The following is a 27561-nucleotide window of genomic DNA, read 5'->3' as shown; positions in this document are numbered from 1 at the left end:
ACATTCCAGGATGTCTGGCTCTAGGTGAGTGATCACACCATCGTGATTATCTGGGTCGTGAAGATCTTTTTTGTACAGTTCTTCTGTGTATTCTTGCCACCTCTTCTTAATATCTTCTGCTTCTGTTAGGTCCATACCATTTCTGTCTTTTATCGAGCCCATCTTTGCATGAAATGTTCCCTTGGTATCTCTAATTTTCTTGAAGAGATCTCTAGTCTTTCCCATTCTGTTGTTTTCCTCTATTTCTTTGCATTGATCACTGAGGAAGGCTTTCTCATCTCTTCTTGCTATTCTTTGGAACTCTGCATTCAGATATTTATATCTTTCCTTTTCTCCTTTGCTTTTCGCTTCTCTTCTTTTTACAGCTATTTGTAAGGCCTCCCCAGACAGCCATTTTGCTTTTTTGCATTTCTTTTCCATGGGGATGGTCTTGATCCCTGTCTCCTGTACATTGTCACGAACCTCCGTCCATAGTTCATCAGGCACTCTATCAGATCTGCTACTAAGTCACTTCAGTCGTGTCCAACTCTGTGCGACCCCATAGACGGCAGCCCACCAGGCTCCCCCGTCCCTGGGATCCTCCAGGCAAGAACACTGGAGTGGGTTGCCATTTCCTTCTCCAATGCATGAAAGTGAAAAGTGAAAGTGAAGTCGCTCAGTCGTGCCCGACTCTTAGCGACCCCATGGACTGCAGCCCACCAGGCTCCTCCATCCATGGGATTTTCCAGGCAAGAGTATTGGAGTGGGGTGCCATTTCCTTCTCCTCTATCAGATCTAGTCCCTTAAATTTATTTCTCATTTCCACTGTATAATCATAAGGGATTTGATTTAGGTCATACCTGAATGGTCTAGTGGTTTTTCCTACTTTCTTCAATTTCAGTCTGAATTTGGCAATAGGGAGTTCATGATCTGAGCCATAGTCAGCTCCCGGTCTTGTTTTTGCTGACTGTGTAGATCTCCATCTTTGGCTGCAAAGAATATAATCAATCTGATTTCATTGTTGACCATCTGGTGACGTCCATGTGTAGAGTGTTCTCTTGTGTTGTTGGAAGAGGGTGTTTGCTATGACCAGTGCATTTTCCTGGCAAAACTCTTATTAGTCTTTGCCCTGCTTCATTCCATATTCCAAGGCCAAATTTGCCTGTTACTCCAGGTATGTCTCTACTTCCTACTTTTGCATTGCAGTCCCCTATAATGAAAAGGACATCTTTTTTGGTTGTTCGTTATAAAAGGTCTTGGAGGTCTTCATAGAACTGTTCAACTTCAGCTTCTTCAGCATTACTGGTCGGGGCATATACTTGGATTGCCATGATATTGAATAGTTTGTCTTGGAAACGAACAGAGATCATTCTGTCGTTTTTGAGATTGCATCCAAGTACTGCATTTCGGACTCTTTTGTTGACCATGATAGCTACTCCATTTTTCTAAGGGATTCCTGCCCGCAGTAGTAGATATAATGGTTATCTGAGTTAAATTCCCCATTCCAGTCCATTTTAGTTCGCTGATTCCTAGAATATTTTATAATTGGCAACAAATGCTGTCAGTTGTTTTTCTTGAAGTGACAAATCGTTTTGTTTAATTTTGAAAGGATGTCTACCACATACTCCCAAGCCTGAAGAGCTATAGTTATTAGCAATCATTCTGTCAGGGAAAAACAACACTCTTGTGCTTCTCCTCTATGCTACTATAACACCCCATACTTCTGTATCCAGTCACCAAATGTGTGGGGGTTTCCTTCACACTAGGTAATTCTCTGATTCTTGGCAGATTCCAGCTAGGTGTTCTACAATTTAGTTCAGTTCTGACACCATTTAGCTGAGATAGTATCAGATCCCACAAAACTGCCCTCATTTCAAATGCCCTTCCCAAGTCCAGGTTGTCACCTGTGTTTCTGAACAACCAATATAATCACGTTCTTTCATGTCAGGTGGTGATCTGTAAAAATAAACTGTTTGTTCAACCTGTAACTCAGTCTCGCAAGTGCTTTTCCCTGGGCAACCACAGTGCTTTGGTATGCAACAGCAGTGTACATTTTTTTTTTTTAATGTACGATAGAAGTGTGCTTCTCATTTTTCATATAGACAATTTTAAATATGTGTACTCAAGAGTGGATAAAGTAAAACTAATAATTTTTACTGATTTTTCAGAAATACTCTTAACAAAATTGGCTGTCTTTTCCCCAGCCCCCAATGCTTACATGGGGGTGAAGTGCATGGCAGTGAAGAATACAATCGTGACACTGTTGTATCAACTGCCTTGATTCTAAGACACCAACAGTTTTACCTACCATTGCTTTTGCACCATCTGTGCAAATGCCACCAAGTGAAGAAGGCAAATTAATTTCCTAGAATTATTGTGAAAATAATCTTGACTCCATAGACCCCCTGAAAAGAGCCCCATAAGAATCTGGAGAGCACTGTTTGAGAATTGCTATTCTATAGTGATCTAGCTCCAGTTGGTTAAGTGAGTTTGAAAGGAGTATTTTAATCAAAGTCCATGAGTAAGTCCAGCAATAAATGAAGTAACAGTTGGCAAAAGCAACTGACTTGAAAATCGAGTCATATTGTGGCTCTGTGGATTTATTACTGAAGTGTTAAAGTGATCTATTTTAGTATTTACTAATTACAATAAATTACTAATTTACAATCCATCAATCACTCTATTAATCAGTGCATGCTTCTTGCAGGTTACTATGCTCTGCCTTGGGAGAAGCTAACATCACCAGTCTAGTAAGGGAGACACATTTAAAATACAAGTGATAAAATCATGATTCTCATCTGATTTTCAGACAAACTATATGCCACATAAGTGATGTTCATTATCATCGTATTTGTCATACCTAGCTGTAAAACACAGATTAAGCAAGTTTTCAGCTTTCATGATGGTTTTTCATTCTTAAGGAACTGGTTTTACTATTGTCAGGAACAGTCACTAAAACAGCTTCACAGAATCAGTTCTATTTCATTGTAAATATATGGTCAGCCCATTTGTTTGCTTTGGAAAGAACCATAACCAAATTTTATTCTTTGGCAGGAGGAGGGGGGCATGCCATGCAGCTTCTGGGATCCAACTGGTACCCCTTGCAGTGGAAGCACAGAGTCCTAATCAATGGACCACCAGGGAATTTTCAGATTTTAACATTTGCACTCTAATTATAATTTAAATTTTATTTTTTCCAGTTAAGAGCATCACTTTCTTAAGCCTCTTCACTTTTTTATTTTAATTTTTTTTTATAATTTGTTTATTTTATTTTTTGATTGTGCAGGGTGTTCATTGCTGCCTGCAGGCTTTCTCTAATTGTGAAGACGGGGATTCCTCTCTGGTTGTGGTGTGGGAGCTTCTCATTGTGGAAGCTTTTCTTGTTGTAAAGCATGGGCTTCAGTAGTTACGGCATGCAGGCTTAGTGGCTTGAGGGCCCTAGAGCTCAGACTCAGTAGTTGTTCAAGGCTTAGTTGCTCTGCAGTATGTAGAATCTTTTCCAGACCAGCGATTGAACCCATGTCTCCCGCATTGGCCGGCTGATTCTTAACCACTGGACCACTAAGGAAGTCCTTAGGTCTCTTCACTTACAATATCAAAACTAGCAAGTGGCTTTTTTGGGCCATTTGTATAAAGAAACACTTTTCTTCTTTAATGTTATATTGTGAGAGCTGATTATTCATATTGTCAATATCCTGCTTATGATTTTTTCCTTTATTAAACTTCTATTGGCTTATAACATAATATAGGAAAGTATGCATAATCTTTTTTTCCTTTGTGTTCTCTGAAGAGTGTATTCAAGTGAATAGGTGTTTTTTTTAATTTGAATGTCCAGTTTTTCAAATGTTTTTCTTGTTGTAAGAATAAGAAGTTGTATTCTCTTGAGTTCAAAGAAGAAAGTGAAAAATAGTCTCTTGTTTGGCTCTAGATTGAATCTCTTAGGAAGTAATGTGGAGCCTGTTTAACCAACTCACTTCAGTCATTAGCAACTCTGTTTCACTATGCTTCCTTCTGAATGTTAGACAGTCCCTAAAGACCATACTTCCTCCACGCTATTACTTTTGTTGTAAAGTCAACCCATCCTTGAATGTTGTATGTCCCCAAGAAGTTTACGTAAGATTAGCTATTTGATTTGTTCTGGAAGGACAGTTTTCCCTTGTCTGGAAAGTAATAAATTTATCTTGGTTCAGATATACTTGAGTAGTAATTTTTTCCCTCAACATTACTAGCACTTGTGACTTGTTTAAGAAATCTGACAAGTATAAAACTTAGTATTTGCTTATAGCATTGTTAGAAACAGAGGAGAAGAGCAATTATAGTTAGGAAACCTAGACCAGTGGGAGATGCAAAAGAGGCATAATATAAATCCCATTTATATATAATCCCATAATATATAATCCCATTTCTAATTTCATGCCAAGAAGTTCTTGTAAAATGAAGAAATAGGATAAGTATATAATTTGGCCTTCAAGCTGTAACAGGTTTAGACATAATTACAGCAGGACTCTAAGCATGAATGGGGATTGTCCCTGGATATGTGGGGCTTATGTATCAACTAATTGTAGAATTTTGTCTATAATTTCTTATCTGGCTTTCTGTTCTGTTTAATTAATCATGGAAGTTCTTTTCATTAGACCAGTGGTAAACCTAATGGATCTGTTTGGCCCCCTTCCCTTGGTCTCCATCCCAGTTCTTAATTAACCTTCTCAGCATGTATCCTTGTATAAAAGAACCTGATACACAATGTGCATCTTGTAATTTTAATGTAACTACTTCCTGGATCAAAAAATTAAATATTACCAGTACCCTAGAGGACCCTCTCATGCCTCTTCATCATTATACTGTCTTCAGTATCCTGACTTCTAATGTGTAGAGGTTTCCTCACCTATAAACCATAGATTTATTTTGCCTGTGTCTGAAATTTCTGAACTGAATCGAGTAGTATGTGTTTCTCTGGGTATGGCTTCTTTTTAGTCAGCATATGTTGGAGATTTACTTATGTGTTATCATTTTTTGAGTAGCACTATTAAATGCTTATTGAGAATAGCCAAACAAATTTAAAATAGATTTCTAGGCTGAATATATCCTAAAAATGACAATTGTATGTTACATGTTATACAAAATATGGTAATTAAGGTGGCAACTGTATACTATACAGAGATCATGAGTGAGACACATGGAACTGTTATTTTCCATAGATGATGTCTCATGCTGAAGGACAACAAAGAGACTTAATTAGAGGAATTGAATGCCTTCCTGCTTCTGGCCATCTTAGTTCCCTGGACCAGGATCTGTTAATGCTCAAGGCTACTTCCATGGCAACTATGAACTGCTTAAATGACTGCTTTCATATTCTCCAGTTACAGCATGCATCACATCAGAAGGGCTCATTGCCTTCAGGTAAGTTATTGCTTAAAGGTAGGACTGAACATTGCAGGTCAAAACATGGAAATAGTAACTGCATTCTTTGTAATTCTGCTCCAGAAAATCTTAATCAAAGCAAGACAAACAGAAAACCAGCTAGCTTCTTGGTTTTTATTATCATACTAATGTTATGCAAAATCTCTTTTACTGTGTCCTTTTTCAAATCTAAAACCATTTTAGGTCTCATATAATTAAATATTCATTTAGAGACCTCAAATTAAACTTGTCAAAAACTGAATTAAAAATTTACATCTTCTGTATTTCTATTGAAGTTGATGGCATTACTCTATCCAATCAATCAAAGTAGAAACATTGGAATCATTCCTTGGTTGCTTTAGTCCACTATTCACTATTTCCCTGTTGAGATACATATATATAAAAGTCTATCAGTCACCTTTCAGTTTGAAAAATAAAGATATACATCTAGTATTTGAGAGCACCTATTTGTTGAAATTAATTTACTGGGGAAAACAGCGTTATTGCATTATTTGTTATTGCATAACAAAAAATGAATTTTTCTATTAAATGAGATTAATAAACTCATTTAAAAATTGAGATATAACTGACATATAGTGCATATAAAATGACATTATATATAATTGACATGCGAGTTTAAAGTGTTGATTTAACACATTTATATATTTATATGCCACCAGAGTGTTAGCTAATGTCCCAATCATATCACATAATTGTCATTTCTTTTTTTCTCTGCCCCTTCTTGGCCTGCCCTCCCCCCACCCCCAACACATACACACACACACACATACAGACACACAGAGCTTGTGGAGTCTTAGTTTCCTCGGCCTTGGCAGTGAAAGTGCCAAGTCCTAACCTTTGGAACTAAGGAATTCCCTATTGTGTAATGAGAACAATTAGAATCTAGTCTCTTAGCAACTTTGAAATATTTACTGTAGTACTGTTGACTCCATTCACTGCTGTGTATTAGATATACAGGACTTATTCGTCTTCTAGTTGCAAGTCTGTACCCTTTAACAACATTGCCCCAATTTCCCCACCGCCATCACAATGAATTAATAGTAGTAACTTAGTATTCCCAACACTCATTGTTTTCTGATTCAATGAACTCCTCTTGCTTGTGAAAGAAAGATACTTTAGAAAGAACTGATTTAGAAGGACCCTGAGACCAGATGATTTGTTTGTTAAAGAATTTTGTTATGTGAATCATCTGTGAAATATCTGTGAATAATCTCTTAAAACAAATCTCTTAAATTCAGTGTTTATGTGCATCTTATTTCAAGAAGTAGGGGAATCTAGATGCTGATATTAAAAATAAACATATCAAAGTAGAAACAAAGAGCTTTCATTTCTTTGGAGTTTTGAAACAGGCCCCATGAACTTATCCAGGGCATTCCCCCAATTGTGAATCCCCCTCAGTGAATCTGAACTAAGTGCCAAGGCAAGATGCTCTGGAAGCCTGGTAGGTACTTTGTAATTTATTCCTCTACTGAAGTCTAGGATTTTGTTATAGACTAAGTAAATTCCATACTCCTTTTAAATTTCTGGTGTAGTAGTCTGAGTATCCCTTAATGTAACACTGTATAACCAAGCTTCTGTGAAACCTAGATCAGCCTCTGAAATCAAATGGAACATTTTCCATTATTGATTAGGCATAGAATCCACTTTGTTAAACTAGTTGAGGGTAATAAGAGACATTTGAGTCATTAACTGAGAAGATGACAAGTCTCTAAATGTGACCACTGTCTTTCATTAGGTCAGCTATTATTTATTCAGTAGAAGAACCTTTCAGTTTAAAAGTATATGGAGCCTTTTTATATGATTGGAAAAAAAACCATAATGGACATGGATCTGCAATTCTTAAATTAGATTGTGGGGTTATCTTGATTGGTTAGAAAATTGGTACTGAGAATAAGGTTCAACCCCAAATTGAAGTAGATTTTACTGTTTCACAATCCCAGGCTATTCCTGTAATTGTGATTTCCTCAAGTCTAACTGCATACTTCTTATCACTAGAGGGTCAAGATTCATGCAGAAAGGTCAACTATTGGGGTGAGAATACACTTAATGATTCAGATTTTCCCAGGAAGTGAGTTCACTCCTATTCAGGGTTGATTCACTTAAATGGTATCTGATTACAAGTTGCAGGTTGCTCTGTTGTAAAATAACCAATCGTCATGCTCATGCTAATGAGATACAAGTCACTGTCTTGCGGAGTCTCTTAACAGGTTTTGAATTGCTTTTAGCCTTGTAGATGCAAAGCAAAATCGTTTAATAAAATCCACATTTGCTGAACTTTCCAGATTATGAGCAAGTTTCAGCGAAAGTTTTCTCTTACTTCATCAGGAACGACAATCGAATGGTTAGAACCAAAGATACCATTATCAAACCACTATAAAAATGGAGCTGACCAGCCCTTTGCAACTGAGCAAAGTAAGCCAGTGGCAGTCCCAGAAGAGCAGTGTGTTGCAGAATCTGGACTATTAGCAAGGGTAAGGTAATACGAAAATACAGTTTTGGAGTAAAAATTAGGAATTACTGAAAAGCACCTTTTCATTGTCAGGATGTGCATACTCTAGAGAGCTCACTCTAAGAGTTGTTCTACTTTGAACTGCATTGGCTTTGGAAGGGCTCTATTGTGTAAAACTTGTACATACTGTGTTTTCCAGGTTAAATTATGTGTCCTTCTTAGTTTTAGTTTACTTTTGCTTTATATAAATGTATTTAAAATTTACATGTTTTTCTTGAAAACAGCTTTTCTAATGGAAGATTATTTGCGTGATATTTATCTCATAGATTTCTTAATTTAACATTATTTAGTAGGTGTTTGCTATTAAGTTTAAAAGTTTGCTATTAAGTTTAAAAGTTTACTATTAAGGTTTTTTTTGATAGTAAGCACTGTACCAAACCAATTTTTAAAAGTGTTAGTCTAAAAAAAAAAAAGAAAGTGTTAGTCTACTTAAAATAGCACGCAGTCTTAGAGTTTAATATTTTAGTAAAGTAATGTTCGTTGCACATTTCCCAGAAGCTAAACAGGCTCTCTTCTATTCTTAGTTCTACCTCTGTGACATATCATACTGTTTTTTGCCTCTTGAGTTTACATCTTTTATTTTTATGGTTATCATAATTACATAGATAGTTTTGTTTTAAGCTCTTTTTACTTGATACTTCTCATAAGTGTTTTTATATGTTATTCTGGCCTATATAATTAAAAATTTTAAAGGTTGAAGTAGGCTATTAAATGTCTAGGTTGTTATTTTTTTTTGTTCTTATAAATAATGCTCTATCATTTTGTCTACTGTTTTATTTTTTTTTCTCCCCTTTATTTAGATTATTTCTTAAGTTATTCCCAGCTAAAATTACTGAGGCAAGAGTCAGGCGTGGTTTATGGTTATTTATATATTAGTAAATTACTTCTTGAAAGAAACATATAACACAGGGACTTCCAAAGCTGGCAAAGGTTTTGACTCAAGGAGGCAGGCAGTGGCAGCAGGGTGACTGAGGAAGAAGAAGAAAAAAAAAATCCTCTTTTTCTTAGTTTCTTAACTAATTCATTTGTGAAGTCAAGCAGTTAGTAAGTATTCATTAAGTTATATTAGTATATGACAAGTCCAATGTTAAGAATTAGAGGAGACACAAAATAGAAGACCATTCTTTCACTGGAGAGACTTAAAATCATTTAGAGTTCCTACTTACTGTGGGGAAGGCTTGCCTGATGCTGGTGAACCTGGGTCCTGTCATTTACTAACATGTGGGCCAACTCATTAACCATGCTTAACTTTCTCATTTGTAAAGTAGGGGTAATAATACATTATAAGTTGTTATTAAGATAAAGTAAATTTAGCAGAGCACCTAGTTTATGGAAAATGACCCCAGGGTTGTTGGATTTTACAAATCCAGATGGCCATTCATGTTGCATTCTTTGTGGAATAATTATTCCTGGAACACTGCTACACAGAATACAGTGTAAAATCAGGCAGAAAAATTTAGTCTTACTGTGACAGATACTGAGATCATGAGCATGAGGAGGGATGCAAAATGTATAAGAAGATTGGTGTATCATATGACTTGGAATTGAAGTGTGGATAGAAGTCTGTGGAAGTAGGAATGAAGACATGAACAGGTAATATGCATTTCAAATAAAAAATCAGTTGAACTTGTGACTGACTGGATATAGGGTTGGATCACAAATGACTTCCAAGTTTTTGAGCCTAAATTGAGATTAAAATTAGGGTCCCATTCACAAAACCTAGCAAAATTAGAAAGAAAGCTTTTTAAGAGAAAAGGTTTAGTATAGTTTATAAACATGTTGAATTTTATGTGGGAAGAGGATGTATGATTGTTAATGTACATGAAAAACAGTTTGGAAATGATGAAACCAAAGCTTTGCAGAGATCAGGACTATAATTTTTTGTGAAAAATTACAAACAATAGGTCATATACTCCACAACATTTTTATTCTTCTAAATGAGAATACAAAACATGTTGGAGATCAGGATAGAAACATGGTAGAGATAGGGCACAGGGATGTGGGGGAGAGGATTGTTGAATTTCTAAACCTTTTGAAATGAGTAGCCTAGTGTATGACCTAGTGCAAACAGAAAAAACTCTAAGTGCATAGATTCTTTTTTTTCAGTTAACAAAAGATTTTAGACTCCACTCAAGCTTTCCTGGTGGCTCAGCTGGTAAAGAATCTGCAATGCGGGAGACCTGGGTTTGATCCCTGGGTTGGGAAGATCCCCTGGAGAAAGGAAAGGCTACCCATTCCAGTATTCTGGCCTTAAGAATTCCATGGACAGTATAGTCCATGGGGTCACAAAGAGTCGGACACAACTGAGCAACTTTCACTTTCAAGCATACAAGAATAGACCTGAATTGTTTGAAAATTTCACCTATGCCTTTTTTGGAATATAAGTGTCAGTGCAAGCTGGAAACATGTATTATAGTGGTGGAAATGTTGCTGTCAGGTGATAGAGAAGATAAATGCTAGAGGCTAGAATGAAGCCCACAGTTCCTTAGTGCCCAAGTCAGAAATCAGGAAAACAAAAAATGGCATTGGTATGAGATTTGTGGAATTTCCTTTTGCCATGCAATCTCCGGATATTATGAATACCTAGAAACTCAACTGCTTTTGCCACTGTATTTACTAGTCATTCTGAGTTTGTAGGGATTTTATACATTTGAGCAGTTTGTTTGAATTTTGGTAATGCCTTTTTTTTTTTTTTAACCTTAAGCTTTTGTTTGAGAAAGGCATGATCTCTAAGAGGCGTTTCAAAAAGAAAAGAGAGATTCCAGAATCTTCCATTCATATCATACTTTAGAATCAGTATTTATTCGCGAATGTAATTCCTTTTTTTTCTATTAAGTGTTTGACTATTTTTATAAAGATAACAAAAATATGTTCTTTAGCTTTTCTGTCAAATTCGTTTTATCTCTTTAGTTTAATACTATTTTCATTAAACTACACAATAAACTTTGGGTATAACTGTGTATAATAATGTTAAGGATATATTTGCATTATTAATCTGTGTCCTAGGTTCTGACCTCAAATGTAATAGTACCTTTCAGAAGCTGAAGGACATTATTTAATCAAGATCTGTATTTCTCCCCCCTTGACATTTCTCAAATGAAAAATTGTTATATTTAGTATTGTATATAGAAAGAGGAATGATCAGTTTTTTTCTCTGATTTATAGTAAGTATACGTTCACAAATATACTTAAACTGTATTATGCAACTGACTTAGGGTAGATTACAGGAAGTACTTCCTAACAGACTTACTAGCCATAGAAAAGGGAAATTGAGAAATTCGCCTTTGGGAATCTCTCCTTAAGGTCGTAAAAACAAATAATTGTGGTATATACAAGCAATTGTTGTATTTGGTCTCTGAAGAAATGAATTGGACTCAGTTCAGTTCAGTTGCTGAGTCGTGTCTGACTCTTTGTGACCCCATGGACTGTGGCACACCAGGCTTCCCTCTCCATTACCAACTCCTGAAGCTCACTCAAACTCATGTCCATCGAGCTGGTGATGCCATCCAGCCATCTCATTCTGTGTCGTCCCCTTCTCCTCCTGCCTTCAGTCTTTCCCAGCATCAGGGTCTTTTTCAGTGAGTCAGTTCTTCACATCAGGTGGCCAAAGTATTGGAGTTTCCGCTTCAGCATCAGTTCTTCCAATGAGCATTCAAGACTGATTTCCTTTAGGATTGATTGGTTTGATCTCCTTGCAGTCCAAAGGACCCTTAAGAGTCTTCTCCAACATCACAGTTCAAAAGCACCAATTCTTCGGTGCTCAGCTTTCTTTATAGTCCAACTCTCACATCCACATGTGTGACACTGGAAAAACTATAGCTTTGACTAGACGGAGCTTTGCTGGCAGAGTAATGTCTCTGCTTTTTAATATGCTCTCTAGGTTGGTCATAGCTTTTCTTCCAAGGAGCAAGCATCTTCTAATTTCATGGCTGCAGTCACCATCTGCAGTGATTTTGGAGGCCCAAAAAATAAAGTCTGGCACTGTTTCCATTGTTTCCCCATCTATTTGCCATAAAGTGATGGGACTGGATGCCATGATCTTCGTTTTCTGAATGTTGAGTTTTAAGCCACCTTTTTCACTCTCCTCTTTCACTTTCAAGAGGCTCTTTAGTTCTTCTTTGCTTTCTGAACTGGACTATTAATTGATTTGTCAGAATTTGATATAATAAGGATTTTACTGATAGAAGGGATGATAGAAAGGAAGAAGAAAAAAGAGAACAAAGGCAAAAGAATGACCAGAAATTCATTATTTTTCATCTCTATCACCAAGTTTTGTATTTTGTTTTTAATATTTTAAGAATACTAAGTTCTTGATTTTATGCCTGATTAGGATTGGTTTTCTTTGTCTAGCTACAGAGAACAGATGGGCTTCTTATTTGATAGGATTTGTTTATGGGAATAGAAAATTAAAAGCAGAGACATTAACAGAATCATTTCTTTTTTAAAACCCTCATAACTTAAAATTTAACACATTACCAAAGATAATATACTCATGAAAGCTCTCTTGCACAAAGGTAATGAAAAGAGGTACCCCTGAGAAAGATCGTATTCCATCCCCACATAAACATGGAAAGTGACATCCAATAAAATTATTTAGAATTTTGGGATTTGAAACTGTTACTTGTTGTTTAAATAAAAATAGGAAATTAGATTTCTCTGACTTCTCTGGTGGTCGGTCAAGTGGTAAAGAATCCATCTGCCAATACAGGGAACACAAGTTTGATCCCTGGTCAAGGAAGATTCCACATGCCACAGGGCAGATAAGCCTTTGCGCCACAACTACTGAGCCAGTGAGCTGCACCTGCTAAGCCAGCGAACTACAACTGCTGAAGCCCACGTGCTCTTGAGCCTGTGCTCTGCAATAGGAGAAGTCACTGAAATGAGAAACTCGTGCACCACAAATAGAGGGTAACCTCCTCTTGCCACAACGAAAGAAAGCCCATGTGCAGCAACAAAGACTCAGCACAGCCAAAACTAATAAATAAACCTAATTTAAAAAATGAAATGAAATTAGATTTCTTTTAAGCAGTTATTTGGAGGAGGAGGGTAAACAATTTTGGCTTTTCAACGGGTTGTTTTATTGATTGATTGAAAAACTGTACAGAGAATGTTTTGTAGTCTTAAGACTGCATAACCAACTACAGGGTTTCCATACCTGCACCTGGAATTCTCTTCATCCCCACAGTTTTTTCCTGACAACTCCAAGGATGAGTAAATATCTAAATACAGATTACAGAAGTTAGACTTGATATGTACAGTCACTTTAAAATTTTACTTTGACAGTATTAGCTTAAAAATGGGGCAAATATTTAATTCTCAAAACATCTTGAATTATAGATAGTAGTAGGGCCCCTAGGCAGGTGGAGAAAGCCTTCAAAGCCTAAGTTTCAGATGAGACATTTTTCATTCTTCCTGAAAAATCCTATTTTCACAAAGCATATGTATTTTATGTGTGATGCATATGACAAAACAACAGTATGTCCAATGTCAGTGATAATGCGTTCTTTGAAGCAAATCTATTCCATGGCCAAATGATGTAAGTTGTATTTTCAGAAAGATTTTTGTCTGCTCTCAGTTTCGTTTAGGCCCAATATGTCATCATCTGATGTTTATACTTTTATTCTTAGTGCATATTGATATGCACTTGTAACAATAGACTTTTGCTTTATTTTGCATCAAGGAACCTGAAGAAATAAATGCAGATGATGAGGTGGAGGATACTTGTGACAACAAGGAGGATGACCTGGGAGCTGTGGAAGAGCAACGCAGTGTTATTCTACATCTCTTATCACAGCTCAAGCTGGGCATGGACTTAACAAGAGTAAGTAATGGGATAAACAGTCTATGAAGATCATTTGGTCAGGACTATACCTATAATTGTTAATGCTGTTAGGGCTTTTTAATCTTTATGAGTTGGTTTCTTTTTTTCCTGATCAACATTTCTTATTTTCATTAAAAATGTGATGGTTTTTTGTGCAGATTAAGTCACATGGCAACTAAAGACCTATAGTCTTGTTTTTGTGCAAAATAAAAGAGTCCATTGGAATACAGAATTGGAAAATCTAAAGAAAAGGATTTAATCCCATAAAACTATTAAAGTCATTGATCCTGCTGCTTTATTCTTATTTCATGTTTGATAGTACATTTTGGGTATTATCTGTAACAGAGGTCAGCAAACATTTTCTGTAAAGTATCAGATAGTAGATGTTTTTAGCTATGTGGGCATAGATCTCTGAGGTAGCTGTAGTTGATTCTTGAACAGTGTAGGGGTTAGGGACACTAGGCCCTCATGGAGTTGAAAATCCACATATAATTTTTGAAATCCCTCAAAACTTAGCTACTAATTTATTTACTGGAAGCCTTACCAATAACAAAAATACTCAGCACAACTTTTGTTTATATGTATTACTAATACTAGACATCAAAAATGAAAAGAACATGAAAAATATTCATGTTTATTTACAGGTATAATAATTTATGCATTGATAATGATGAAGCAGCAACATGATTGTTTTATGGTATCCTAGGCTTCATGGTAGCCTAGCCTATATACTAATGAATATTGTTATAAGATTTTTGTGACGTGCAGTATTACAGTCATATTCATGATATAATATAGGAAACATTGTTCAATTTTTAAAAATCCCACATACCTGTGATAATACACAGTTTCTTGCCTTATGAGAGAGGTATGATAGTTATGGTAATATAATTCTTTGAAAGCAAAGTTATGAAACAGTAATAAAACTAACATATTCATTTTATATTATGTATTACTCACCTTAAGCCTATGTAAAGGTGGACTATCCACCTCAGTACAAGTCTTGCACATGATGTTCTACATGTATATTTTGTATGTTTATTGGAAAAAAAAATCCATGTATGAGTAGACCTGCATTTCAAACCCATATTGTTTAAGGATCAGCAGTATTCAACTCAGCCTTTGTAAAAGCAGCCAGGATAATACTGGGTTAACCAAAAGGTTCATTTGGGTTTTTCCGTGTAATACCTTACAGGCAAGCAAGTAAGCAAGTGAAGTCGCTCAGTCGTGTCCAACTCTTTGGGACCCCATGGACTGTAGCCTACCAGGCTCCTCTGTCCATGGGATTTTCCAGGCAATAGTACTGGAGTGGATTGCCATTTCCTTCTCCAGCGGATCTTCCCAACCCAGGGATCGAACCCGGGTCTCCTGCATTGTAGACAGACGCTTTACCATCTGAGCCACCAGGGGAGTCCGTAACACCTTACAGAACAAACCTTTTGGCCAACCCAATATGTTAGATTGGAATGAGTGTATTTCCACACAAAACTATTACACAAACAGGAGGCCAGATTTGACCTGAAGGCCATAGTTTGCACACCCCTGGTCTGAAGGCTTGCTACTTTAAAAATGTGGCATGAATTAATTTGACGGTGGAAGTCCTTTTACTGTGTGCTGTGCTTAGTTGCTCAATTGTGTCCGACTCTCTGTGACCGCATGGACTGTAGCCTTCCAGGCTCCTCTGTCCATGGGGATTCACCAGGCAAGAATACTAGAGTGGGTTGCCATGCCCTCCTCCAGGGGATCTTCTTAACCAGGGACTGAACCCAGGTCTCCCACATTGCAGGTGGATTCCTACCATCTGAGCCACCAGGGAAGCCCAAGAATACTGGAGTAGGTAGCCTATCCCTTCTCCAGGGGAACTTCCTGACCCAGGAATCGAACCAGGATCTCCTGCATTGCAGGTGAATTCTTTACCAGCTGAGCTACCAGGGAAGCCCCCTTTAACTATATATGTGTATATCAAATCACTACAAGGTACACTTTAAATAACTTATGATTTTATTTGTCAGTTATGCCTTAGAACTGAAAGGAGAAAAAAAATCTGAAAGTCAGTATCATCACCATCACCTGAGAACTTGTTAGAAATGTATAATCTCAGCCCCAATCTCACAGTTAGAGAAACAGAATCTGTGTTTCAATAAATATGTATATATACATTAAAGTTTGAGAAGCACTGATGTATAATTTTTAATTTTAGGCCCATCTTCTCCATTCCCAGTTTATCTAATGAGTGTGCCTTTATTTGTTTTAACAATTAATCCATGACGTTGATTTAGAAAGTCAATGAGGTTCAAAACCTATGTATGTTAGACATTACTTACTGTAGAATTATATATTTTGAATCACTACTAATGCTACTTTGCATTCGTTTGGAATTTCAAAATTGACTTCAGGATGTATATTTCGAATTGAGGTTTTCAATGCCTGTGAGGTAACAAAAGTATAAATTAAAAGATTGTTTGATTCCAGTGAATTACTTACCTGAAAATGTAACTTAAAAGCATTTTGCTTTTAACATTCACTTTGAAGTATTTCAAAATCAAAAAACATATTTCTCTACTTATGTTTACAGTAATTATAAGAAAGTTTGTAAGTTGGTTAAGTTAATAACCTACTAAGAAGCAGATATTTTAGGAATAAAGAAAGCCATCTAACAATTCATCTTTCATCTAATCTTAGTATTTCAACTGAGTATCATTTTTATTCTAGAAATATTTTTGTATTAGTGGTTCAGAAAACACTAGCTTTAAAATTGGTTAAAATGAGCAGTAGGTATAGAGTTTATTTGGTTATTGTGGTGTTTACTGTCTTCTAGTAAATGTAGGTTTGTAAGTCATAAGAACAATGTTGGGGTTTATGAGGTATTCAGTTCAGTTCAGTTCAGTCGCTCAGTCGTGTCCGACTCTTTGCAACCCCATGAATCACAGTACACCAGGCCTCCCTGTCCATCACCAACTCCTGGAGTTTACCCAAACTCATGTCCATCAAGTTGGTGATGCCATCCAGCCATCTCATCCTCTGTCGTCCCCTTCTCCTCCTGCCCCCAATCCCTCCCAGCATCAGGGTCTTTTCCAGTGAGTCAACTTTTCGCATGAGGTGGCCAAAGTACTGGAGTTTCAGCTTTAGCATCAATCCTTCCAGTGAACACCCAGGACCAATCTCCTTTAGGATGGACTGGTTGGATCTCCTTGCAGTCCAAGGGACTCTCAAGAGTCTTCTCCTCTTGTTCAAAAGCATCAATTCTTTGGCACTCAGCTTTCTTCACAGTCCAACTGTCACATCCCTACATGACCACTGGAAAATCCATAGCCTTAACTAGACAGACCTTTGTTGGCAAAGTAATGTCTCTGCTTTTCAATATGCTATCTAGGTTGGTCATAACTTTCCTTCCAAGGAGTAAGCATCTTTTACTTTCATGGCTGCAGTCACCATCTGCAGTGATTTTGGAGCCCAAAAAAATAAAGTCTGACACTGTTTCCCCATCTATTTCCCATGAAGTGATGTCAGGCCACCTTATATTCCAGACACTGTTCTAGGTACTGTGACTACAGCAACAAAGAAGGTCCTTACTTGCATATTGTGAATAAGTAATAGCCATTTCCTCCATTATTTTGTTCTTTTAAAAATAGTGTCATGAAAAAAAAAAAAATAGTGTCATGAATTTACTATAAACTTTTCAAAGAAAGTTTTTGAAAAATGAAAGGAAAAAATCTATAATTCTACCATCCTAACAACACAAATGTTACTTTTTGTGATTTCTTTTCAGTTTTTCTTTATATAATTATATTTTATATCCAATTTTATAACGTTTCCATTTTTTCAGTTAATATCTTTTCTTTGTGAAGTGTATTGTACATATAGAAGTACATGGCTTAGAGTGCATAGAAACAGTTCAGAAAACAATGGTAAAACAAATACCTGTGTACTCACCTCTGATTAAGTTACAGAACATTGCCAGATCTTGGAAGCTCTCTGAGTGCCCCTTCCAGCTGTAGTCCTCTGTTTTCTCCTGGATGTAACAACTTAACTTGTCTTTTGTGTTAATCATCCCCCTACTTTCATTTATAGTTTTACCATCTATATATGTACCCTGTAACAGTGTTACTTAGAGGAAAGTGAATAGTGAGTACAATCTTGGCTGTATATTTTCTTCATATTTCTTAGGAGAGGTATTCTTAGAGATCTGATTTTTCTTGGATTTCCACTCATGTTTAAGTATAGAGGAACTAAAAACCTGATTTTAAGTTTTGAACATGTGAGTGGAGCCTGTGCTTTTCAACATTGAGTAATCTGAATTTGTTGGGGAACCTGATGTTAGTATCATTAGATTTTTCCTCTATGGTTAGTCAAGTTCCCCTAGAAGAAAATTCTTCTAACTTCTTGCTTAGGTAGGTAAAGCAAGTAGGAGTCAGGGAGGAGAAGAGGGCTAGGTGGGAAATTGTCTTAATATCAATCATTTAATTTATAGAGGGTTACTTTGTACCCTTTTATCATATCACTTAACTAGACCCAGAGTATTCTGGGGCATCCCTGTGGCTCAGCTAGTTAAGAATCCGCTTGCAATGCGGGAGACCTCAGTTCGATCCCTGGGCTGGGAAGATCTCCTGGAGAAGGGCATAGCTCTTCTGCAAACCCATTCCAGTATTCTTGCCTGGACAGTCCCCATAGATCGAGGAATCTGGTGGGCTACAGTCCATGGGGTTGCAAAGAACTGGACACAGCTGAACTGACTAAGCACAGTACAGAGTTAAAAACATAGACTGTTTTAATTTTATTTTCACGTTTCTTACTTCCTAAGACTAGATTCTTCAAAGAATCATTATTAGGCTAAATGGATATGAAATCTTCAGGCTCTTGAAAAAATGTTGCCAGATTGTTTTGTCACAGAGTTGAACCAATTTCAGTGCTTCTCCAATTCTGCTTTAAATAAAATGTTTAATCTTCCTACTATTTACCTGGCTTTAAGTATCAAAAGGTCTTTTCTTAGAATTAGTCTTCTTGAGGTTAAAATTAAATGTAAATTACCATTCTCTTCCCTTATGTCTTTCCCCTTATGATACTTTTATCCAATCTAGGAATTTGAAGTGGTTGTTTTTTTTTTTTTCAGTTGACCCTCTTCAAGTGCTGAATTGATTGTTTGACCTTAACCATTTGGAAAGGCTATTTCCTTTTAAGCATGCTTATATTTTTAAATTTATTTTTAATTGAAGAATAATTGATTCATAACAATGAGCTTGTTCCTGCCATACATTAATATGAATCAATCATAGGTACACATAATGTTCCCTCCCTCTTGAACCTTCTTCCCACCTCCCTCCCCATCCCACCCCTCTAGATTGTTGCTGCTGCTGCTGCTGCTAAGTCGCTTCAGTCATGTCCGACTCTGTGCGACCCCATAGACTGCAGCCCACCAGGCTCCCTCGTCCCTAGGATTCTCCAGGCAAGAACGCTGGAGTGGGTTGCCATTTCCTTCTCCAATGCAGGAGAGTGAAAAAATAAAGTGAAGTCGCTTAGTCGTGTCCGACTCCTAGTGACCCCATGGACTGCAGCCCACCAGGCCCCTCCGTCCATGAGATTTTCCAGGCAAGAGTACTGGAGTGGGGTGCCATTGCCTTCTCTGCTCTAGATTGTTACCTACAGCAAATTCCCATTGACTATCTATTTTACATATGGTAGTATATATGTTTCCTTGCTACTCTCTCCATTAGTCCCACCCTCTTCTTCCATTCTATGTCTGTAAGTCTCTTCTTTATGTCTGCATATCCACTGCTGCCCAGTGAATAGGTTCATCAGCACCATCTTTCTATATTCCCTGTATATGCATTAATATACCATGTTTGTCTTTCTGACTTACTTCACTCTGTATAATAAGCTCTGGGTTCGTCTACCTCATTAGAACAGACTCAAATGCATCCCTTTTTATGGCTGAGTAATATTCCATTGCATATATGTACCACAACTTATTTATCTGTTCATCTGTTGATAGACATCTAGGTTGCTTCCATGTCCTAGCTCTTGTAAATAGTGTTGCAGTGTACATTGGAGTACGTGTGTCTTTTTCAATTTTGATTTCCTCAAAGTATAACACGCTTATTTTTTACTGACACAAATTACTTGTCTTTTGTGACTCTGCTTTTAATACCCATCTAGAATGAAATATTTTCAGGGAAATAAGAATCATTCTCTACAGATGTATCAGGTCTTTGAGAAGACCTCTAATTAGGAATATAAAGACCAAAATAAAGAAACAGACTTGAAAGAAGCAGAAATCTCATAGGAGAATAGAGGACCAGACTAGGAAGGTCCTCACCTTTATCTTCTAACCATTCTCTTGAATTTTACTTTTTCCTATCATGTTTTAATTTTTTCTGAATTTTCTTTTTCAGAAAGCATTCTTGTTTCATGTGTATAATATCATCTCAATTCTCTGAAAGTATTTATTACTGTTTTTTTGTACTTCCCTCTTTGGTTGATTTGTTGTTGTTATTGTTGTTTTAGGTGGTGCTTCCTACATTTATCTTAGAGAAGCGATCCTTGTTGGAAATGTATGCAGACTTTATGTCTCATCCAGACCTATTTATAGCCATCACTAATGGAGCTACAGCTGAGGACAGGATGATTCGTTTTGTTGAGTACTACCTTACTTCATTTCACGAAGGCCGTAAAGGAGCCATTGCTAAGAAACCATACAATCCTATCATTGGAGAAACGTTTCACTGTTCCTGGAGGATGCCCAAAAGCGAGGTAGCATCCAGTGTCATTAACAGCTCTTCTACCCAGGCCATCACAAATCATGTACCTCCATCAGAGGAGGCTTTGAACCAGATGGGTTCAGACTGTTACACAGTCAGATTTGTTGCCGAGCAGGTTTCCCATCATCCTCCAGTCTCAGGATTTTATGCTGAATGTGCAGAGAGGAAGATATGTGTAAATGCACATGTCTGGACTAAGAGCAAATTCTTAGGCATGTCAATAGGCGTGACAATGGTTGGGGAAGGTAAGTAGAAAAAATTATTCTCCAATTTTTCACATCAAACTATAGCCTTAAATTGGGGGAAGCTAGATAAATATTAATTGTAAATTTGAACTGTGTGTGTACTACTTTTTCCCCCAATTCCTAGTATGTTTTAGAATGTTGGTAGAGGGGAGAGGGTGAATCTATCAACAAATAAAAATTTCTTTTGCAATTTTTTTCCTGATTTTAAATGTAAATTATTTTTATTATAGAAAGTTTAGTAAACTTAGAAAAGTGTCAAGGTGAAAAAGTATGTCTAATTCCTTCATTCAGAGATAAATAAATATAGCTAGTATTTTGTATTTTTTCTATGTGTGTGTTCATACTTTCAGTTTTATAAAATTAGGATTCTCTCTATGTAGTTGTGTCCTCCTTTTTTGCAGTGAATATTTTCTCAAGTTATTGATAATGCTTTAAAACATAAAACATGTTTTTATTATAAATAGCACTCAAGAAATATTTTCTAGGTAAATCTATGTCTGTATCTTTTATATATCATAGGAAATATTAATAAAATATTTTAAAATATACTGCCAAACTTTAAATCTATTCCAGCACAAATGATTATAACAATTAAAAGAAATTGTTTTTAAAAGGAATTGTTTTCTTTTAATTTCTTTTAACAATTAAAAGAAGTTCTGTGTTTTTTGGCTAAGAATACAAAAAACAGATTAACAACAACAGACAAGTCTCCACAGAAATCATTGCAGAGTTAATGAAAATATAATGGAAGAAAAAAACTCTGCTATTTTAATGTCAAAGGAACACTCCTATGCATGAGAAAATTTGTTTTAAATATAAGCATGGTGTAGTTAAGCCTGTGACCCTAACATTTTGAGATTGTGTTTTTTTTAGCCCTGAAGAAAATATTTTATTCCCCTTACAAGCATTCCTCATCTTTAACACCTGTTGTGCTATGAGTCAGTTTCCAAGTAATGTTTCAAACTAATCAAATTTTTTATAACATAGTAAGATATTGTATTAAAAAAAAAAAAAGAGTTGGCTAACTCCGTTATAAGGTCTATCACATTAACCTTAGGCTCTTCACAAAGCAGTTTACTTATTTTAGAGATGAAAAACCTGAAGTCTGGTAGTGATGGAATGTGTCCAGAATCATAGAAATTAAGGCATAGTCAGATTAAGACCCTCATTCTTTGGCACACTCTCCCCAAGGCCAGTTACTCTTACCAGTTCATGAGACAGATAGTATCTGGTGGCTTCTCCCACTCTAAGAAAGGAAATACCTCAAGAAATGAGGAAAAGCATTAATAGCTTACTCATGTGTTAAACGAGAAGGTGGTATTGATATTTTTTTATTATTATTTAAGTGCTGGTTGTATATTCATAGATTTGTCTTTTTAAAATTAAATTACCATTGACACCTTCAACAGAAGGTAAATTAAATCAGAGAATGGAACTTCTCACAATTTATTTTACTCCTGTTAGCAGCTGTTTTTCTTTTAAAGTAGGAGGAAAATGTGTTTAATTATTAGATAAATGAGATTTTAGGATTCTTTGAATTTCAGTTATCCTAGCTAGTCTTATTTTCCTTTTCAATAATTACATATTTCTTGGACCTTAAATTCCATAATGAATGTTAACTTTTGTTAACTATATTCCTAGAAATAAAAGATCCTGAATCCAATTTATAAGGCCAAATGTTTTTAGAAAGGAACATGATTTCCTTTCCAACTTAGAATTAATCAAATTATTATCAAATACTTGAATAACCAAATATATATATGTCTCTGACATATATATACATATATATAGTCAGAGCTCCCATTATATATAAATATATACAAAACCATGTTTCTTTTCATGTGGCTCAATTTATTATCGCCCTGTGTGAAAACTACTACAAAAAATAGTTGCTGTTGCTTTATGTAAAGTAGACTGCTTTAGAATTCAATCTATTTGTCCTAAAAATTTGACTATATGAAAATATAATTTTTGCCCTTTTTTGTGAACATTAAGAACACAGTACTTGATGAGCATTTATTAAGAGAGAGATATCCTCAGAGTTCAAACTAGCAGTACATATCCAGTTCAGTGTTTATTTTGATGGTGAACTAGGTAATGAGCTTAGGTTAGTAATGTAATTAGCTCAAGTCTTCTCAATGTCTCTTAATCATCTGTGATAGATTGATTATTCATTAATGTAATTCCCTTTTTTCCCTGTAACTCTCTTTCATATATGTTTTTTAAAGTCATCTTTTAATATACTATCATTTAATATGGAACAAGCCCCATTAGAATATTGTTTGAAAACTGCCATTTCTAACTCTTGTAGCTTTGCCTTAAATATTTCAGAATTTGGCAAGCAAAATTACTATGATGACATTAGTTTATATCATAAAATAACTTTTTTCTATCTTAATATGCATAGAATAAAATGACGAACTCCCCCCATGTTGTTTGAGATTAAGTTCTATGTTATGTTAGATATTTAGTTGTTCTAAAAACTACTTTAAAAGTTATTAGTACTAGCTAAAGATCAGATCTTAGGATGATACAGTCTAGCATGGACTTAAATTCTGACTTGAAGTTTTATTTTATTTTTAGGAGCATTAGAGGGAATTTTGTTCCATGAACCCAAAGGGATAATAAGGTCATTATGAAAGTAACCTTGATTAACTGTTACCATGAATTGTTGTCAAATGTAATTGTAAATGAATCCAATTTCATCCAAAGCAAAAAGAAAATTAAGCAAAATTATGATGTTCCTTTACCAGGCAGAAGAAAATCCTAATATGGATTTTTCATAGCTATCTTTTTTTTGTTTGTTTTTTTTGTTTGTTTGTTTGTTTTTTAAACATACTATCCACCTTCATGTTTTCACATTCAGGTATTCTCAGTCTACTGGAGCATGGAGAAGAGTATACGTTTTCTCTGCCTTGTGCATATGCCCGGTCAATTTTAACTGTTCCTTGGGTAGAACTGGGTGGTAAAGTCAACGTCAACTGTGCAAAAACTGGGTACTCAGCCAGCATCACATTTCATACGAAGCCGTTTTATGGTGGCAAACTGCACCGGTAAGAATATTTTAGTGATATCTGGCTCTTATCAGTTTAATCTTGTATTATAACTCATTCATTTTCTGCTTTGTTTTTTGTGAAATGAGGTTGGATTTCTTTCATGTTTATTTTTTTAATATATTTCATCTTTGAAGGAATTCTGGAAATTATGATCTGATTTTAAAAATAGTGACAGATCTTTCTACTCTAATAAACTAGAACTCCTAACAAATGGTACGTTGTTTCTGGTCCAATTTCTGCTTTTAAAGTGATTCAGATTTGGACCGAGACTTCAGTAGAGGTAATATTGCTACAGATTAGGAAGAAAATATATCTACTAATCTATAAAGAATAATTCAAGAAGCACAATGATGGAAGTCAATATCTTCAGGCACCAGTACTGAATAATGGCTTTGTTCTGATTCCATCTAGGAATGGGCCAGTTATTATACTCCTTAATGGTTTGTTGGTCTCTTTAGCACTCGTCCAGATCACCCAACTACATGAAGACAAGTTTTCTAACAGGATCCTCAAAAGAATACCCCTTGTTTTAGCTTTTGATGTCTATTCTGATTATTCTGAAGTAGGGATAGTTTTCTTTACAGTTTGTATTAAAGAATAACATATAAAAGTATGTATGTTGATTTTGGGCCATTTCAAATAGTGTTTCTAGAACATTGGTGAATGTATGAATTTATGTTTGATAGATATCTAGGAGTGGAATTGTTGGGTCATAGGGAATGAAAATTTGACTTTATTATTGCAAAAAGTTTTCTTACATGGTTATACCAGAATGCACTAGCTTCGGTTATGTATGAAACTTTCAGTGTGTATAGCTATTTTACGTCTTTACCAGACAGCTAGTACTGAACAGTCTTAGAAGTGGAAAGATTTATTGACTCCCAGGCATTGAATGGGCCTTAAAAAATACGAATTTCAAAATACTGAAGCACAGAATTAAAAAAAAAAATCACTCAAACAGAACCACTGGAGATTATCAAAATAGTTGTCCTTTATCCTCAGAGAAGGTATTATTATGGTTCACATTTTGTCGATGATTTCCTGCCTTTGCTTTATGTTTACTGGTGAGCTTTCCCATTCATAACTTCCCTGGTGGCTCAGCTGGTAAAGAATCCACCTGCAATGTGGGAGACTTAGGTTCGATCCCTGGGTTGGGAAGATCTCTTGGAGAAGGGAACGGCTACCCACTCCAGTATTCTAGCCTGGAGAATCCATGGACTGTATAGTCCATGGGGTCGCAAAGTATTGGACACCACTGAAGGACTTTTACTTTCACTTTCCCACTCATAATCTTTTTTTGTTTCTAGTTGTGGCCTTTTCTGCCTAGAGAAGTTCCTTCAGCAATTATTGTAAAGCTGATTGGGTGGTGCTGAATTCTCTTAGCCTTTGTTTTTCTGTAAAGCTCTGAACAAGAGCCTTGCTAGGTAGAGTTTTCTTGGGTGTAGGTTTTTCCTTCTCATCACTTTAATATATTGAGCCTGCAGAGGTACAATATATCCTAGCTTGCAAAGCTTCTACTGGAAAAAATTAGCTGATAACCATACTGAGATTCCCTTGAGTGTTATTTGTTGCTTTTCATATTTTCTCTTTGTCTTTAATTTTTGTCAGTTTGATTAATATGTATCTCAGTGTGTTCCTCCTTGGGTTTATCCTGTATGGGACTCTGTGTTTCCTGGACTTGGGTCGTTATTTCCTTTCCCATATTAGGGAAGTTTTCTGTAATCTCTTCAAGTATTTTCTCAGGCCTTTTCTCTCTCTTCTCCTTCTGTGCTGTGCTGTGTTTAGTCACTGTCATATCCCACTCTTTGTGACCCCACCAGGCTCCTCTGTCCCTGGGGATTCTCCAGGCAAGAATACTGGAGTGGATTACCATGCCCTCCTCCAGGGGATCTTCCCAACCCAGGGATCGAACCCAGGTCTCCTGTATTACAGGGGAATTCTTTACCATCTGAACCACTAGGGAAGCCCTATTCTCTTCTGGGACCCTTCTCCTTCTGGGACCCCTATTATGCAGATATTGGTGCATGTAATGTCCTAGAGGTCTCTTAAACTGTCTTCATTTCTTTTCATTATTTTATCTTTATTCTGTTCTGCAGCAGTGATTTCCACTACTCTGTCTTCCAGCTCACTTATCTGTGCTTCTGCCTCATTTATTCTACTATTGATTTCTTCTAGTGTATTTTTCATTTCAGTTATTATGTTGTTCAACTCTGTTTGTCCTTCGTATCTTCCAGCTCTGTTAAACAATTCTATCTTCTTATTCTGTGCCTCTCTTCTTTTTCTGAGGTCTTGAGTCATCTTTACTATCTTTACTCTGAATTCTTTTTTCAGTAGATTGCCTGTCTCGTCATCACTTAGTTATTTTTCTGGGATTTTTTTGTTTGTGTTTCTTTGGATACTTGGAGATTTTTTTGATATGATAGTGATTGTGACAAGGGTGAGGTAATATCTTACTGTTTTTTGATTTGCATTTCTCTATTGGTTAGCAGTATTGAGCATCTTTTCATGTTGATGTTAGCCATCTGTATGCCATCTTTGGAAAACTGTCTATTTAGGTCTTTTGCCCACTTTTTGATTGGTTGTTTGAGTTTTTTTTGATACTGAGTTGTATGAGGTGTTTGTGTATTTTGGATGTTAACCGCCCCCCCCCTTTTTATTGGAGGTTAATTGCTATACAATGTTATGGTGTCAATCCCTTATTGATCAAATCATTTTCAAATATTTCTCATGTTCCATAGTTTTTCTTTTCATTTTGTTGATGGTTTTGTTTGCTGTGCAAAAGCTTTTAAATTTAATTAGTTCCCATTCATTTATTTTTGCTTTTGTTCCTTGTACTAATCCAAGAAAATACTGCTACAAGTTATGCTAAAAAGTGTTTCTCCTATGTTCTTCTCTAGAAGTTTTATGGCTTTAGGTCTTTAAATCATTTTGAGTTTATTTTTGTATATAGTGTGAGGGAAATACAGTAAATGTGAGTTTCTTTCTTCTTAAAGATACAGTCTTATCCACCCTGTCAAATTATAGCTTTTCCCAATGATGTTTTGATCTGCTACTGGTTAACTTCTGTATGAGCCCTTGAATTTGATATTTTTGGAGCTTTGTACAATTGATACTCCCTTTTTCCTCTAGGATAACCTTTCAGAAGTTTGAAAACACCTGTTGTGCACTCTCTTCATATTTAATAAATTGAGAGTTACACCTACATATTGGCTGTATGTATAGAATTTCTCCAGGGAGAAATCTTTAATATTATAAGGTTTTTAATAGTTATTGAAGACTTTCCTTTATTCATATTATTCAAGGTGTTGTTCTCCAGTGAATTCTCACGTTTTACAAGTGTTGCTCAATGAATAAAGAATTTCTCACATTCATTTAATTGAACTTGTATCTGCTCTATGAATTCTCTGGTACTCATCAAGAGTCTCCTGTTGAAGACTTCTTCCCATTCATTATGTATATAGGATTACTCCCCAATATGAATTGTCTTCTGTACATTGAGGCCAGAGCTCCAGCTAAAGGGTCTCCTACATTGATTTCAAAAATAGCATTTCTTCCTCGGAGTTCTCTGATGTCAATTAAGGTAGAGCTCTGGCTAAAGTCTACATTTACTGGCCATTTACACAATTACTACATTTGTAAATTGTGTAAATTATCTTGTATTACCTGAGTCAAGTAGTGATGAAAGACTTTCCCACATAAATCTCATTCATACAGGGTTTTTTAATATTTTTTTTTTTGGTATGGACTCTTTCATGTCGTTTAAGGAGTGAATGAT

At 35.9% G+C, this 27561-nt stretch overlaps 1 protein-coding gene across 1 annotated transcript in view; it reads left to right on the top strand.

The window, feature by feature from the left end:
- Nucleotides 1–27561, top strand: part of OSBPL11 (oxysterol binding protein-like 11) — a 92126-nt gene that overhangs the window by 41590 nt on the left and 22975 nt on the right. The window contains exons 6-10 of the mRNA XM_010834293.1: nt 5178–5379; nt 7726–7871; nt 13590–13730; nt 20232–20730; nt 23597–23783. Of these exons, the coding sequence (XP_010832595.1) occupies nt 5178–5379; nt 7726–7871; nt 13590–13730; nt 20232–20730; nt 23597–23783 (1175 nt within the window). The remainder of the gene's footprint in view (nt 1–5177; nt 5380–7725; nt 7872–13589; nt 13731–20231; nt 20731–23596; nt 23784–27561) is intronic.

Source organism: Bison bison, unplaced genomic scaffold (genome assembly GCF_000754665.1).
Source record: "Bison bison bison isolate TAMUID 2011002044 unplaced genomic scaffold, Bison_UMD1.0 scf7180017864032, whole genome shotgun sequence".
Lineage (NCBI taxonomy): Eukaryota > Metazoa > Chordata > Mammalia > Artiodactyla > Bovidae > Bison > Bison bison.
The sequence above is the reverse complement of the archived record's forward strand: the minus strand, read 5'-3'. Positions and strand labels throughout refer to the sequence as shown.